Genomic DNA, 14,839 nt, shown 5'->3' with positions numbered 1-14,839 from the left:
GACCGACCGCGTGCGTTCTCATAAACAATGGTAATCAAGTAATGCATGGACTAGTCACAAAACTATATATGCTCAAAATCGGTAAGTTATTTTCGTTATTCTTATCAGCGCAACACTTGTAGAGGCGCCCATTATCATATTCTCGTCACACCCGCCACGGTGGTCTAGTGGTTATGGTGCTCGATTGCTGACCAGAAGGTCGCGGGATCGAATGCCGGCCGCGGCGGCCGCATTTTCGACAGAGGCGAAAATGCTTGATGCCTGTGTTCATGTTAAAGAACTCCAGAAATTTCCAGAGCCCTCCACTACGGCGTCCCTCATAATCATATCGTGGTTTTGTGAAGTTAACCCCCAACAATTATAATTGGGTATTCCCGTCTGACGAAGTCTAAGTAGTGGTTATGATCCAGTGATTTCTTATGTCACTGGTTTTACTGCTTCTTTGTCGATTTCAAATGTCAGAAGTGCCAAGGTAAATGTGTTTCGTAACAAATCATTTACGGCTGCCCAAAATTGGAAAATGTGCTTTCTTAATAAAGGTTGTGTGCACTGGTTTCTTGCACTTCTATTTCTTGCGCTTGCGTTTATCTGTCACTGTTCGGTATGCCTCTTGGTAGTAATCTTACTTGTTGCTCCCTGGACCCATTCCAATATCTCAACTTCTGCGTATTAACCCATTCTCCATTCCTCTAGCCCAATTCCCGCTAACACTCAGTGTGCTTGTAAGTATGGCATCTGACCACAATGTCTCTGATGCGTGCAGCGTGGCCACGGACGGTTCCCGGCGACTGGTGGTGCCACTGGAAGCGAGCCAGGCCCTTCGTGGTGACGTGCTCATCAAGTGCTACCACAAGAAGCAGCGGCCCGCTGGTCGGACGCCCATCTTTCGGGTGCAGTTCCACACGTGCACACTGGACGGCGGCAAAGTTTTCTTCGGAAAGGCGGACCTCGACGACGCCGTCTCCGGTACGCCGATCCCATCTCACCAACTCGATTACATCACCGGGTATATACCTGGAACACTCGCGTTTTTCATTGTTTCGCAATCGCGCGCTCTCGCGGAGCGTACTGGAGAAACGCTTTTCGAAGAAACGTTGTCTTAACTTGCGCCGCTACTTTCGTGAGGCCGATGCTGTCAGGACGTTCTCGCATTGTGCTCTCTGTATTCACTTTGGCTTGCGGTGTACTCCAGCCGCGCGCCGGGTTCTTCATTTAGGGGGCCGAAGTCCCCCCCCCCCCCCATATTCTTTGGTCGAGTCCGAAAGAAACCTGGCTTCGCAATTGATGCAGAAATAAAAATAAAGCGACGGCATGCTTCCTACAGAGGCCTGCTTTCGTTCCCCGGATTTCCAGGGGTAAATTCGCTTGCGCGAGTGCGGCTACCGTGTACTGAGGAGTGCGGCGCCGGCAAGTGGCGGCACCCCGCGGCAAGAAGCGCATCTGATCCGAACGCCGCTCTCGATTTACGTCGGCTATCGGCCAATAAGCATGCTATGTCTCTTGCGACGTACAGCGGACAGACGCCCCGCCCACCGACGAGAGTGAGAACCGGCCTCTGTTTGAAAAGAGGGTGCCTGGGGAAACGGCAACTTCGCGCTCCGCTTGTGGCCATTACGCGGCGCGCACGACTGTAATATTTGGCAGAGCAGTTCATAGCCGTGTCAGCTTTCCGCAGGATGTGTTTTTTCAATCAGCCCAAAGGGTGCTTCATGACCCCTTTAACAGTTCTCGGATTGTAACATGAAGGTTCCTCGGCCACCATTATCGTCAAAACTCTGCATGGCCATAACACTTTGAACAATGATGGTACAGCTCCGACTGAGCGAAGGTACGGGGCAGACTTGGCACCTCCCTCTTAGGTGATAGCCCCCGCCCCCTCCCCCCATCCCATGTGTACGCCTATGCTCCAGCGGTTACATTAGTCTTAAATCTGGGAGTGAACTCAGTGTTGCAGTTACTTCGATATATATGGGGTAAAACAGTGAGATTTGCGGCGATGATTCAATACACTTATAAAGTCTAGCTCCCTCCGCATGCATTTTATTCACCCTACAAAGAAAACTCTGATATGAAAATCAGCGCTGCAGGGCACATCGGCACGTGGATTATCGGGGGGGCCTATGAATAGTTCAAGGAATGAAAGAGCGCGTTCGCGTAACGTTGGAGTGTGATAATCGTACCTACGAATACTGCTCTTAAGTCGTACGTGCATGACATGACGATTTAATAGCCAGTTTTGTTTCATAAGTAAATTCCTCTCCATGACACAACCACTGAAGACATGCAGATTCTTTTCTAACGCACTTATGCACATCTTTTGCAACAGATCCCCGTTTTCCCGACGACGGTCAAGTGGAGCTCCTGTTCTCCGATCGACCTGATGATTTCAGAGGTAAACGGGAAATGCATATAATTACTGAGTTTTTTGCTTGTAAATCTTGCCACCTCGCGAATGTTTGTCTCGTGAATTTTTTTTTTTTTTTACCTGACGGCACCTTTAATTGTTTACGGCTACTGCGTTTCATATGGAATGAATTCATAACAAAAAAGCAAGAAAAAGGCGGCTTAAAAAACAATGAAGATCACATAACCCATGCTTGAACATGATCATGCCACGTACATGTTATAACACAACTGACAGCAGAGATGGCGTAAAGTACATTAAAACGCGGTCAGTTCAAATTGGTTCACGGGAATACGTAATCACATATACATAATAAAGCCTTGATAGCATCTGGCAGGGACCACTCGGGATTTAGCCGCCGCTTTGTGTTACTTTCGTTCGAGCGCCCTTGTTGATGTAAGGACTTGACAATGGTGTTTCCTGCAGGAAATGGTTCCGTGTCCGACGTCGTCAGTACAGCCGACCAGACAAAAGATCCTCTGGTCAGACATGATTCGTACGAAAATTTCGACCTGATTCATGAAGACAGCCAAAGTGGTAAGCATCTATCCATACACCTTCCGAGTAATATACTATACTTGATTATGATAGCATGTCAGGAAGCACTGCCCCGAAAGCTTTTTTTTTTGATACCTTGTTGACAAACTTCTTTATTTCTCATTTTAGATCTGGACGATCTAATCGAGCCGACCAACGTATCTGGTAGGTGACATGTTGCAGTTTTATTCAGCATGCAATATTTATACGCCTACTTCTGCTTGTTGTGGCGGTGCCTGCTTGCATGGTGCATCTCATGATTTCCATGATTTGAGAGCATGTTCTGAGGCTCAACTCTTCCTTGGTGGATGCTAATAGCTTGTGCTAAATGTAGATAGATGAAGCTAGCTCACAATTCACGCGCCAAGTACATTAAGTTAACTGGAAGAAATTACATGTTTACAAGTTATTCGCAATATATACAGTAGAACCTAGTTCACACGTTTTTGTGGGAGAAAAAAAAAACGTGGAAAGAAGCGTACCATCCGGGAAAACGTACAATCCAGCTTCACACACGAAGAAATCGCGCAGCTTCGCTTGATGAGCGAAGCACTGATAGAGGTATCGAAGGATTTTACTATTGTACTAAGCTATAGCGTGGCCTCCGTGATTAGCTATGGCAACGCGAGCGGCGCGTTGCCGGAGCTAATCGCGGAGGCCACGGCTCGTGGTCCACTCGATGAGCGAGAGCACAATCCGTCACGACGCTGGCAGCGCCGGGAGCGGAAACCGCGCGTGATGTCCCTTGCCTCAGTATTTAAAGTACGCCGCATCTGCAGGCAGATCACGTTAAAAACGTGTAATAGAGGGCGTGCGTCTAAACCGCTATTTTCTCGTCTTGACCAAAGCGTGCGCATGATCATCAACACACGGCGCGCTGACGCGGAAGCCGCGTTGTGCTCAGCCGCGTTAATTATAGTCCATCTTGCCTCGAAGACTTACCGCGCGGAGAGACGTGCACACCGAGGGCATTGGCCTCGCGCTAGCAGATCACGTGACTGTGCACCATCGCGTCGTGTGGGCCAAGCCAACAGCCAACGAGCGGGCAGCACGTTGAACGGGCAGCACATCATATGCACGTTGACAGTCATTCCTGGCTGTGCAAGCGGTTCACGAGAGCTGCGTGGATACCTTCGAAGAAAAGCGAAACCCGCGCGTCGACTCGACGGCAATACTGGGTCAAACCACGCCTACGCTTACCAGCGCCTGATCACGCGCTTGCGCGGTACAGGATGCAATACGTTGACGTCATGTTCGGTTTGACGCGATGTAACCACATGCGTGCTATAATCACCGGCTCGCCTGACCCTTCCAATAACCGCATCCTCTTTCTCGCCGTAAAAAAAGAAAAAAAAAAAACAGGATGCTTGCGCTCGGCTTTCCTTACGCTTGTGAGCTTTTGAACTTTCAACTAGCGGCCGAAATGCGTATTATACGATCGTAGTGTGGCGACAAGCCGAACGTTGGTGCCGGATAATCGTGTTTTACAGGAACGTATTAATAGGTGAAAAAGGAGCTAAGTGTACTGGGTCAGTTTTTGTGTTGCCGGTCGCGAACGTTGGCACCGGGAAATCGTACGAAATTGAAGCGTATCAACGAGGTTCTACTATTTCTCGCGAATATGTGCGCAGCCGCTACAAAAGTAATTACCTCGTCCGACCTCCTATACATAAGAAACATGTACATGTAGAAACAGATGACTTCATTGCACGTTAAATGAAACATGTTCGTGACATGAAGGTGCCGGCCAGGGGCGTAGCCAGAAATTTTTTTCGGGAGGGGGGTGGGGGTTCAACCATACTTTATGTATGTTCGTGCGTGCGTTTGTATCTGTGCGTGTATATATACGCAAGCAAAACTGAAAAATTTCGGGGGGGGGGGGGGTTTGAACCCCCCCAACCCCCCCCTTGGCTACGCCCCTGGTGCCGGCGTACAAGCAATCGGTATAGTTATTTTTCTCGAGTATGAGTCCACAGTTGAGTTGTTTCCTCTTTCATTAACGGTACCGTAAACTTCGATGCCAGTTCAATCGCCTGTTACACTTTTTATTAGGATGTTGCGTAATATTTCTTATTGTTCCCCGTGGTAGGCAGTGGTGTGTGTGCTTCCTTTTCTGCCTGTCCGCTGACTGTCCCTCTGCTAACACGGCTAACTGCCCGCGTGCTCGGCTCCTCTCCTCCCGGCTTCCAGTTCCCCACGCAGAGGGTCCCCTTGACGGAAACCTCTACGCAGTGGTGTCCAAGAGGCAGCCCCTGGACGGCGGGCCCTTTTCCCCCTCCTCCCCCAACGCCGCTGCCGACACTGACGTGCTAGACGGGCCGCATACTGTGAGCATGGACTCGGGCATCTCCTCCTCCTCGGGCCTGCACGGAAACCCTAGCCCACAGGGGCTGCTCCACAAGGTGCCCAATGGAGGCACCGTCGGTGAGGGACTCTCTACCTGGACTGCATGTCACTCACCTACGAAGTGTCATTGGCCCTCTTTCGCTTTAGGAGCCTATATATAGTAACTGACACATCTGGGATGACGTTAGGTTTATATCGAATTCACATATGGTGACACCGTTGTGTGGCTGCGATTACATTAGCGGGATAAGGTGACATAACAGCTGGTCGATCGATTCGCACGTTCCGAAAGCACCGTTACGGGAATCATCATGCTCTTAATTACTTTTGTCTTTGCCGTGCAGAGCTCCAGTAGCATTTTATGTATAACAGTTTCGAGCGAATATCCATTTCTGCGTATTTAAGGCGGAGCTCAGTCATTCATCCCAGAAATTTGCATGCCTACGTGACCATCAAGTTTTACTGGCGATTGACCTAGAAATTAACGGTTACTGTACATGCTACTTATGAGAACTTCAGCTACCTGTCGAAGCCATTACCTTCGCACTTTCTGTCCTAGAAAAATACTTTGTTTTGTTTCTGGCCGACTCAAAGCAAAAACTGCCGTCATGGCGGAACCATACCTCGCGGCACTTTCGCTGCTCAAACGTTCATAAAACCGAAAAACAATTTTCCTTATTTGAGATTCGGAATGTCGGCAGTGTTATACAGGAAGTTCTTCCCGGAGTTCAGGATCAACATCCCGCCAGTTTCACAGTAGCTTCGAAACTTAAGCGATAGTGCGCGCCTTTCATAGACGTCCTGGAGATTCCTAGCGATAAAACAGACGTTCTCTAAACGCCTGTTCCCGCTCTCGTCTCTTTTTTGTCGACGTGCTTGTCACAGAAGTGGAAGTGCACCACTCGGCTGACGGTGGCCACCCGCACCAGCAACAACAACCAGCGCGGAGCTTCCCTGCGGTCAGAGCACGCCGAGTTGGACGACTTGCTGGACGGGATGCTGCGAGAGATCCGCTCCATGCCCAACCATCCGGCAAACCCGGCGCTCGGAAGCCGCGCGAACCCGTCGCACTCGTACGGCACGCTGCCCCACGGCAGTCCCAGCTCGCATTCAAATCCAGGGTGCGTACCTCGGCACGAGCATTAATCTGATGGTGATATCCTCTTCCTGATGGCACTCACCGAAAAGGGGGATGGCCCCGTTTGTCAGTGGCACACGTACTTCATCTAAGTAATTTTCTTTTCTTTCGCTTAAAAATGCATTGTTTGATGGTCAGAAGAAATGACATCTCTTCTCCCTGTCCCGTAAGGTATACTCTTATATTATGCCAGAAATATATTTTCAGACTGGGTTACACGTTTCATCATTTATAACACACAAGCTTTTTAAGTGCTTGTTATTTTTTATGTTACTTAAGCGTGTAGGCAAGTGTAAAGATCTTACAATGTACATATTGAAGCAGCAGCACAGACAACATGACTTCAGGAAGGCAACAAAGACGACCAAGCGAGCGTGTCAGATTTGAGAAGCCTATATGTGCATCATTCGAAGGAGAGGTTGCGCTTGTGTTAGTACAAATAGATTCTATTTCTCGGCAACTGGTATCCGCTTGATTTTCATGCATACTTTCGCTCATTATGCCACTCTCGACCATTGCCACATCGTTACTTTAGTTTTAAATTAAAAGTGCGTAGCGCTTTAGGGTCCCGGCTTGTCATCCATCCATTGTCTCATGCCGCGTGGTCACGAAGTGGTTATTACCAGTCTAAAACAAAGCTAACAATGTTCAAAACCAGTGCAAAATAAGCTAACAATGTCTAAAACAATTTAAAGAGAAATAACCACATATTATTCGCAATAATTTACCTAAAATCGCAGAAATCGCTTCTGATACATCCGAGTGATACCCGCGCCGCACAAGAGAGGACGCCACCGCCTCGGCAAGCGCGCGATTACCGAAGCGGTGGCAAACGCGTGATTACCAAGGGAGTCACTAGGTTGCCCGTGCTACGCACTTCCTCAGGTTTCACGGTAGTGGAGCTGCATTTTTTTTGTCTTCTTAGCTATTACTCGTATATCCAACTCGCGCGTTGGAGTCTGTATCAACGCAAAGAAGGCTTCTTTTTAAGGAGGACTATAGGAGGGGAAGGAAAGGGAGAGAAATCAACCCCACGCGCATCCGGTTTGCGACCCTACGCTCGGGGAAAGCGGTTAAAGTGTTTCAGGGCTGAACACGTGCGCGGTCCATAGTGCCTCTAAGCAATCACTGATGCCAGTTTATTTCAAAAGTAGCCGCAACAGCTGCGTCGCTTTGCGATCCTGAAATGTGCAAGTCCACCGATTTTTTTGCTCTGAAAACGGTCTAATTTGGTTAACCCAGTCTGAAGAACATCGCGTTTGACATTATACTATTACAAAAACACAGTACATATTTTATTGTCTCTACACAATTGCAGGAGTCGCAGATGAGATTGTCTGACATTCCAATAATAAAAGAGCATATGCTTTCGTAAAACCTGCCCTTTCGTAAAACCTGCAGTGAAGTTGACGCAGCGGGACTGATGCGATGCAAATTATTTATCTGGCATGGGAAGGAAACGGATATTCAAAGTGTGTACAACTCTGTTTATATCCATATTTTAATTTCACGGGTCAGGCGAAGTATGTTTGACGTCGAGCTTGGTATCGACCAGAGGTGCGTCTCGTTGCAGTCACGGCACCATCTACTATTCGTACACGTCGCGCACCACGTCATCGGAACCTCCGACGGCGGTGGCGCAGCGCAACGGCGGCGGAGACCACCTGGCTGGCTACCAGCGCTGGCCGCTGCATCACCAGGAGTCGTCCGATGGCCGGTCGCCGGACAGCGGCCACCGGACCACGTCGCCCTTCTCGTACGGCGTCGAGTACGGCAGTCCCGCGCTTAGGCGCCGACGGGCACACTCCGAGTCGGCCAGGGACTCGTTCGAAGATCGCAGCTACGGGACGCTACGAGACGCCTCGCTCAGCCCGGAGCCCGTGGTTGGAAGGTGAGCGCACTTCGAGGTTCTGCAAAGAAACAAAACCAGCGATGTCGAGCCGATGGTAGTGGCGGTATACGTTCAGCTTGGGGTTCTCATTAAGGCGCTTCTCTGTACTCGCCAAGAGGTTTATGAGTGCGCAAACATAACTGGTTTCTGTCTCGTTGTTTCTAGTTTCCGCTTTTTTTGCTTTGTATAGCCTCACTTTACGACATTATCTCTGCTTGTTCTCGTTCGTGACAGTTGACTTTCTTAACATTTGTCGTCCGTTCTGATTGCGATCTTTGTCCCGCGGTGCTCTTTAAGCTATCTTCTACAAAGAAACGCAATGCGCTCGAGTTCGACTGGACATCGTTTCAATTTTAACTTTGCTGGCTCTCTTCGCGAGGCCTAATTCGCATGACCTTAATGTGCAGTTTAATATGCGTCGTGTACATGGAAAATGCAATGAGTTGTGCACAGTGCAATGAGTTGTGCACAGCCTTAAGATTGTCTTTTTTTTTTCATCCATTCAGTTTACTCAAGAGTGCTTAGGGAACTGTCAAGTGCCTGACTCGACCATGCATAATTTCCTTACATGACCATGCGCCGCCACGATAGCAGCGGCAGCACCTGTACACAAGTACATCACGAAAACGTATAAAATACGTAATGTTGAACGGTAGAGAAATCTTATGGACGTAACACGATTTGTACATTTGTAACATACACCTAATCAAAAGCTCTACATTGATGAGAATAGCATAAACACTGAAGCAGAAATGCGAGAGAGCAATATACACAACACATTATAGAGGCGAATTTCAATGCAATACACATGTGTACTTAAAGGGGTCATGAACCACTTTTCCAAGTAATGATCTAATGGCCTCAGTATCGGAGTGTACTGCCTCCCGAATCGATTGCCGCAAAATTTCTCGAATCCGTAAAGAATCAGCGGAGTTACGGGGGTTTGGCGCACGCTCCCAGCGCTTTCTCCCTTTTCTCGTGCCGACGAGCGCACTGGAAGCTAGACAGGGAGGGATGGCATGGGGGAAAGAAGTTACGCCAGCGCGCGTCATGAAACGCGATCGCTCTCCCGCTGTGATTCGCTTGCGCGAGTGCGGCTACCGTGTACTGAGGAGTGCGGCGCCGGCAAGTGGCGGCACCCCGCGGCAAGAAGCGCATCTGATCCGAACGCCGCTCTCGATTTACGTCGGCTATCGGCCAATAAGCATGCTATGTCTCTTGCGACGTACAGCGGACAGACGCCCCGCCCATCGACGAGAGTGAGAACCGGCCTCTGTTTGAAAAGAGGGTGCCTGGGGAAACGGCAACTTCGCGCTCCACTTGTGGCCATTACGCGGCGCGCACGACTGTAATATTTGTCAGAGCAGTTCATAGCCGTGTCAGCTTTCCGCAGGATGTGTTTTTTCAATCAGCCCAAGGGGTGCTTCATGACCCCTTTAAGCAAACGTAATTGGCAAGGAAAGTTTATTCTACTTGTCATATATAGCCGTTTCAATTGCAATACACCGATCAAGACATATCGTGCACGTAGACAGTTCATTCTTCTGCAGTCAAACCTCTATACAACGAATGTGTATATAACGTATTATCGGTTACAACGAAGTAAATGTAAGATGGTATTGCCAAGGATAGTGTTCACAATGTACGTTTATAACGAATTTTAGTATATAACGCAGCCTTTCTCATGTGAGACGCAACATAGTTGTAATGAGGTTTGACTGTATTTTAGTACTCTTTCCTGCCATTTATTCCTTATTCCTTTTACCCGGTTAACGTCATTTTCTTTCGCATTTATAATTTTCTCATCCTCTAGCACTGTTGCGGAGGTTGAATTCAGCGTTTGTATCTGCGAAGTGTGTTTAAGGCCTGCGTAGCATCTATCGCCATTCTCTTACAGTCAGTCGTGGCTGCAAAAGCAACAGCAGAAACTGCGTGCCCGCCGGGAAGGTTCGTGGGAAGATAGGCATCGCAAGGAGAGGCAATTGATCGCCGAATTACGCACAGCCACCGCGATGCGTAGTCCCGAGCCACCCAACGGCACTGTGGACATGTCACCGCTGAACGGCGACGTCGGAACGTTCAAGGTTCGGCCTCGTAATTTTCTTCTTATCCCTATAGTTCCCTAGCTTATGTAGATTGTCAAAGACGCGCAACTTGGTGGCTCCTTTTCTGGTATGTACTAGTTTTGTGCCGGATTCACGTGCAGACAGACATAGCAACAGAAAATTAAGTGTTGCTGGAGTAACTTAACAGGTGTGATCGGGTCATTTGTGTAGGATACAAAAGCGCTTGTGGTTGGTGTAAACTTAGCGCTGTCAACCAGTGCTGCTGAAGTACATTGAATAAGAAAAAAAGCTATTGGTCTATCATTTTTTATTTCAGCGATGTTTATAACGAATAACCGCGAATTTACGCTCTTACACAGCCTAGTAGACATAGCCGGCTTTAGGTGTTGGATATTAACAGCAGGCACGTAGCCAGAAATTCCTTGTGGGGTGTTCCGATCGTTCTTTGTTTATTTTCGTGCGTGGGTTAGTATTTCTCTGCCCCCACCCCCTCCCGGCTACACCACTAATTAACAGCTATTATTTGCGCCCTCATTGATATGCAGAAAGTCGTGCGCGATCCGGGACGTAGGAACAACCGCATAGGGAAAACTTCCAAAAGGTTCCAACATGCGGTCGCTTCTAAGCCGTGTAGGGGCACTATATCAGGCCCGTAGCCTGATATAGTATTTCTGGCTACGGGCCTGCACTATATACACGACTACGCGCCGCATGTTATACCACGTGCGTCCTTGTTACTGGCAGAACAGGAATGCGATGCTCTGTGCGCTGTGAGGCACCACTTCTGCTGTGACGCCGCCTTTGCGGCACCGCGGGCATCTGGAACGCGTCTGAGCGCGCGCATATAACGGTGCCTGATGCGTGTCAGAAACGCATTCCCAATGTGCTGTCGAGGCAGGAATATGGCGACCGTGCACGACCACTCGCAGGGCACCAACTACTCGACTCCACTGCACATCCACACGAGCAGCAAGCCCCCAATCCATCGTGGCCTCAGTGCACCAACGTCGCCCATCATACCGTCGCGGACAAGCAGCCGGGATGTGACGCTGCGCAGGTGAGAGGAATATCTACAGTACTTACGACCATATTTCACACGTATGCGACATCATTGTCTCTCATTCATTGCTTTATTTCGAGGCGTTTCGCCTGCAACAATTGACCATTCTGGAGGTGAGGGCGAGTGTCTATCGTTCGAACAGACCAAGAGCAGCCGCCTTGCTTAATATAAACTCAACCGCATATGTATGTATACACGTATTCGAGTTTAAAGCGGTGTCCTTTTCACAACTCAATAGTGACTGTGGAAGTCTGTCATCGAGAACGAAGTAGTTTGTTTTCCGGCCACGGTCACCGCATTTTAAGATTTTTGCAAAAGCTGAAGGGCCTCAACTGCACGAAACCATGCATTTAACCTTTTCTGTATCCGTGGTTTAGATCTAAGACGTTGAACAAAATCAATCAGTCATGTCCCTCGTCGAGTGGACAACTCATTCATGAGTTACTTTTGCAATGTGTGCCTGAAGCGCACCTCCATGCTTCTGTACAAGTACACTCCCGCAATATGCTGTATGGCAACTTTTCTAGGAACAACAAAAAAGTTAGCCGCATGTATTGAGACATGCTGTCTCTGGTGCATTTGTCTTATCAGGCAAGCTTTCTATTTGGTCAGTATGTTAGTTGAATTTTGTATTTGTCGGTTGCGCCGAGAAGGCTACGGTATAGGAATATTCTCAGCCACGCCAGACGATGCCATGGAGTACTCAACGGCCTCCAGGTCGCCTGTAGGTATTGTTGTGGCATTATCTGCTGGAGAACGAAGTTTTTTCTAGTGGACGTTTCTTGCCGCATGAGTACATCTCGGGCACTTATTACCTTTCTTAAATTAGGCGGCTCCTCACCTTACGTGACTTGCAGGTACCCGCAGTGGCAGCCGCAGCCACTGCCAACCACCGTGCAGCCCATCGTACGACAGAAGTCGGACACGTCGTTCGACCGGGAGAGACCGTTCGTGGAGGCCAAGCGGTCGCACCAGCAGGCGCGCGACCAGATGGCGGCCAACAATGCGCCAGGTACGTCTTCACACCGGCTCATCTCGTCGTCGGTCGTGTACGGCGATCCTAGCGATCCCGCGCGGAGGCCCGGCGTGTTGGCCGGTAGTCCACCTTCCGCCAGCTCTGCTCCGCCGCCGAGGCGAGACGACATTCTGGCCATGTTGAACGACCCGCCGTTCTCGACGGCGCCCAAGACGTCGTCTCCGGTCGAGAGAGGTTAGCTCCTTCCAATCGAGTCGACCTTGCTCAAGAGAGTGCCGCCCAGTGAACATTGATCCTCGGAAGTCGGCTGGCTTTGTACTGCAGGAAGGACATTACATTAGATTGGCAGAATTGTCATTAGGTCGGGTTTCTTAGGGAGCATCGCCACAAGCAGAGCGACAGAACACAGAAAAAAGTAGAACGCCTTTTAGCTGCGTTGAATTAACTGCATTCTTGCGCAGTATTCCTCAATTCGCACCTTCCACATTTGCGGTTGTCTTTTGCGTAAATGAACGAAAAGAAAAAAGTCACAGTTTCGCCGCAACGGCGAAGCAATGAATGCGATTGCAATAAATTGGAATGTAACGCGAAGAACGGAAAGCAGCTCGAAATTGCCAGCGCGTCGCTCGAGCCCAAAGGACGCACGAAAAGAACGCACACAGGACGAGCGTGAACTAATGCGTCACAGCTCGACACTTGAAGCGCACTGCTCAAACATAAAGCAGGACGCACGAAACGAACGAACAGGTACACACAGAACGAGCGCGAACTAATTGTCACAGTTGTTACTTATTTCTGTTTGAACAGCGCGCTCCTTTCGCAAACGCGGCCGCTGCAGCGAGCGAAGTGACCTTCGTACGCTCTGTGACTTCAGCGCGGACATCGCGGGGAAAGTACAAGACATACAACCCCTCGCTCCGTGCACCCCACCGGCCGCCCCTTCTTTCCTCGAGATAAGCGCACGAAGGCGACGACGCCCTGTAGGGCGAAGAGAAACGGCGTTCGCAGGAGCGGGGCGACGATCTTTAAAGCGCGCCACGCGCGCACATTGCGCCATCTATGGGGTGACTAAGAAAGCATGCTGAAGTAAATGGTGTATATAAATAGCTTGCCGTTAGCAGGCTGAAAGACGGCACTGTTCGTGGCCTAACCGTCTACCGCCGCGCGCTGCGAAGCGAGAGGTCGCCCGTTCGATTCCGCGCGTCGAAAAGTTTTTCTGAATTATTTTTCTTTGTGGCCTTTATATGTATATATACGCACACACATATACATATACGGTGCATGACGGCGGCGACGGGGATGGCAAAAATCAGCCGAGACTGTCCATATATTTGCTATCGCAATAAAAAAGCTTTCAGAAGCTTGTGGCCATCACAGCACGATGCTCCGTTTTCTCTCTTTTTGTCTCTCCTTATTATTTTCCTGCCATTTTTCTTTGTCACCTGTATCCGTTGCAGTGTCATAAGCACCGAAGCGACGTATTTTAAGCAAGCCTAGTTGCGTACACTGTGTGAACCTTAAGAGACAGATTGGCTAGACACAACTTAAAATACTATCTCTCGAGAAAAAGTTCACTCGGCAGCTCTCTCTTCGTCATGCGAGCAAGCAGCATGAGTAAGAGTGGTTCCTGACTCTGCATTGCACCAAGGCACCCCTGGTCGGCATTCTATGCTTATACGCGCACCATGAAACAAGGCACCAGCATGGAGAAGCACGTGGTGATCAATATCGCATGAATGCAGATGTTGCATTTGAAACACACTGCTGCCTGCACATGCTCAATTTGCCCAATGATTCGCTCTCAGACAGCCACGCTGTTTCTCAATCGATGCTACCATGATTTCTTGGAGTTTTAGTTGAAGAGTAACAAAAAACACCGCAAGATCAGGTGAAATGCGGGCACACACCATCACAAACTAGCCGATTTGCAGACAACCGTGTACGTGGCATAGTTCCGTAGAAGCAAGCAATCTCCAATGGAGCGCAAGAAACAACTATATTCATTTATGCCTGTCCCCTGCTTAAGCTTTCTTGTGCAACAAACCCTTGATAATGATGGTGTCGCGCTCCATCATCTGCAGTGAAAACATTAGGCTATCGGGCATACCGTAGCTATACTTATTTATACCGGTTCTTTGATCATATATCCTTATCGATCTATATCCTTGTCTTATATAGAGTTGTCAAAAATAAATGAATAAAATAAGTCGTAGGTTCGATGCCATCCGCGGCGGTCGCATTTTGATGGAGGCGAAATGCTGGAGCCCCGTGTAAATTGCGATGTCAGTGCACGTTAAAGAACCCCGGGTGATCGAAGCTATCCGGAGCCCTCCGCTACGGCGTGCTTCATAATCGCATTGTGGTTTTGCCGCGTAAAACACCAGCAATTATTATTATTAGGAATAGCTGATATGTCAGGAG

General features: G+C 49.1%; 1 protein-coding gene across 1 annotated transcript in view; it reads left to right on the top strand.

Annotated features, from left to right (window-relative positions):
- Positions 1-14,839, top strand: part of LOC119388152 (tensin-1) — a 267,512-nt gene that overhangs the window by 229,382 nt on the left and 23,291 nt on the right. Inside the window, exons 16-26 of the mRNA XM_037655803.2 lie at positions 764-966; positions 2,327-2,392; positions 2,831-2,941; positions 3,071-3,106; positions 5,132-5,365; positions 6,173-6,199; positions 6,237-6,408; positions 7,999-8,316; positions 10,214-10,400; positions 11,312-11,439; positions 12,300-12,652. Of these exons, the coding sequence (XP_037511731.1) occupies positions 764-966; positions 2,327-2,392; positions 2,831-2,941; positions 3,071-3,106; positions 5,132-5,365; positions 6,173-6,199; positions 6,237-6,408; positions 7,999-8,316; positions 10,214-10,400; positions 11,312-11,439; positions 12,300-12,652 (1,835 nt within the window). The remainder of the gene's footprint in view (positions 1-763; positions 967-2,326; positions 2,393-2,830; positions 2,942-3,070; positions 3,107-5,131; positions 5,366-6,172; positions 6,200-6,236; positions 6,409-7,998; positions 8,317-10,213; positions 10,401-11,311; positions 11,440-12,299; positions 12,653-14,839) is intronic.

Source organism: Rhipicephalus sanguineus, chromosome 3 (assembly GCF_013339695.2).
Source record: "Rhipicephalus sanguineus isolate Rsan-2018 chromosome 3, BIME_Rsan_1.4, whole genome shotgun sequence".
In the NCBI taxonomy this organism is placed as follows: Eukaryota; Metazoa; Arthropoda; class Arachnida; order Ixodida; family Ixodidae; genus Rhipicephalus; species Rhipicephalus sanguineus.
This window is presented reverse-complemented; position numbering and strand designations above follow the sequence as displayed.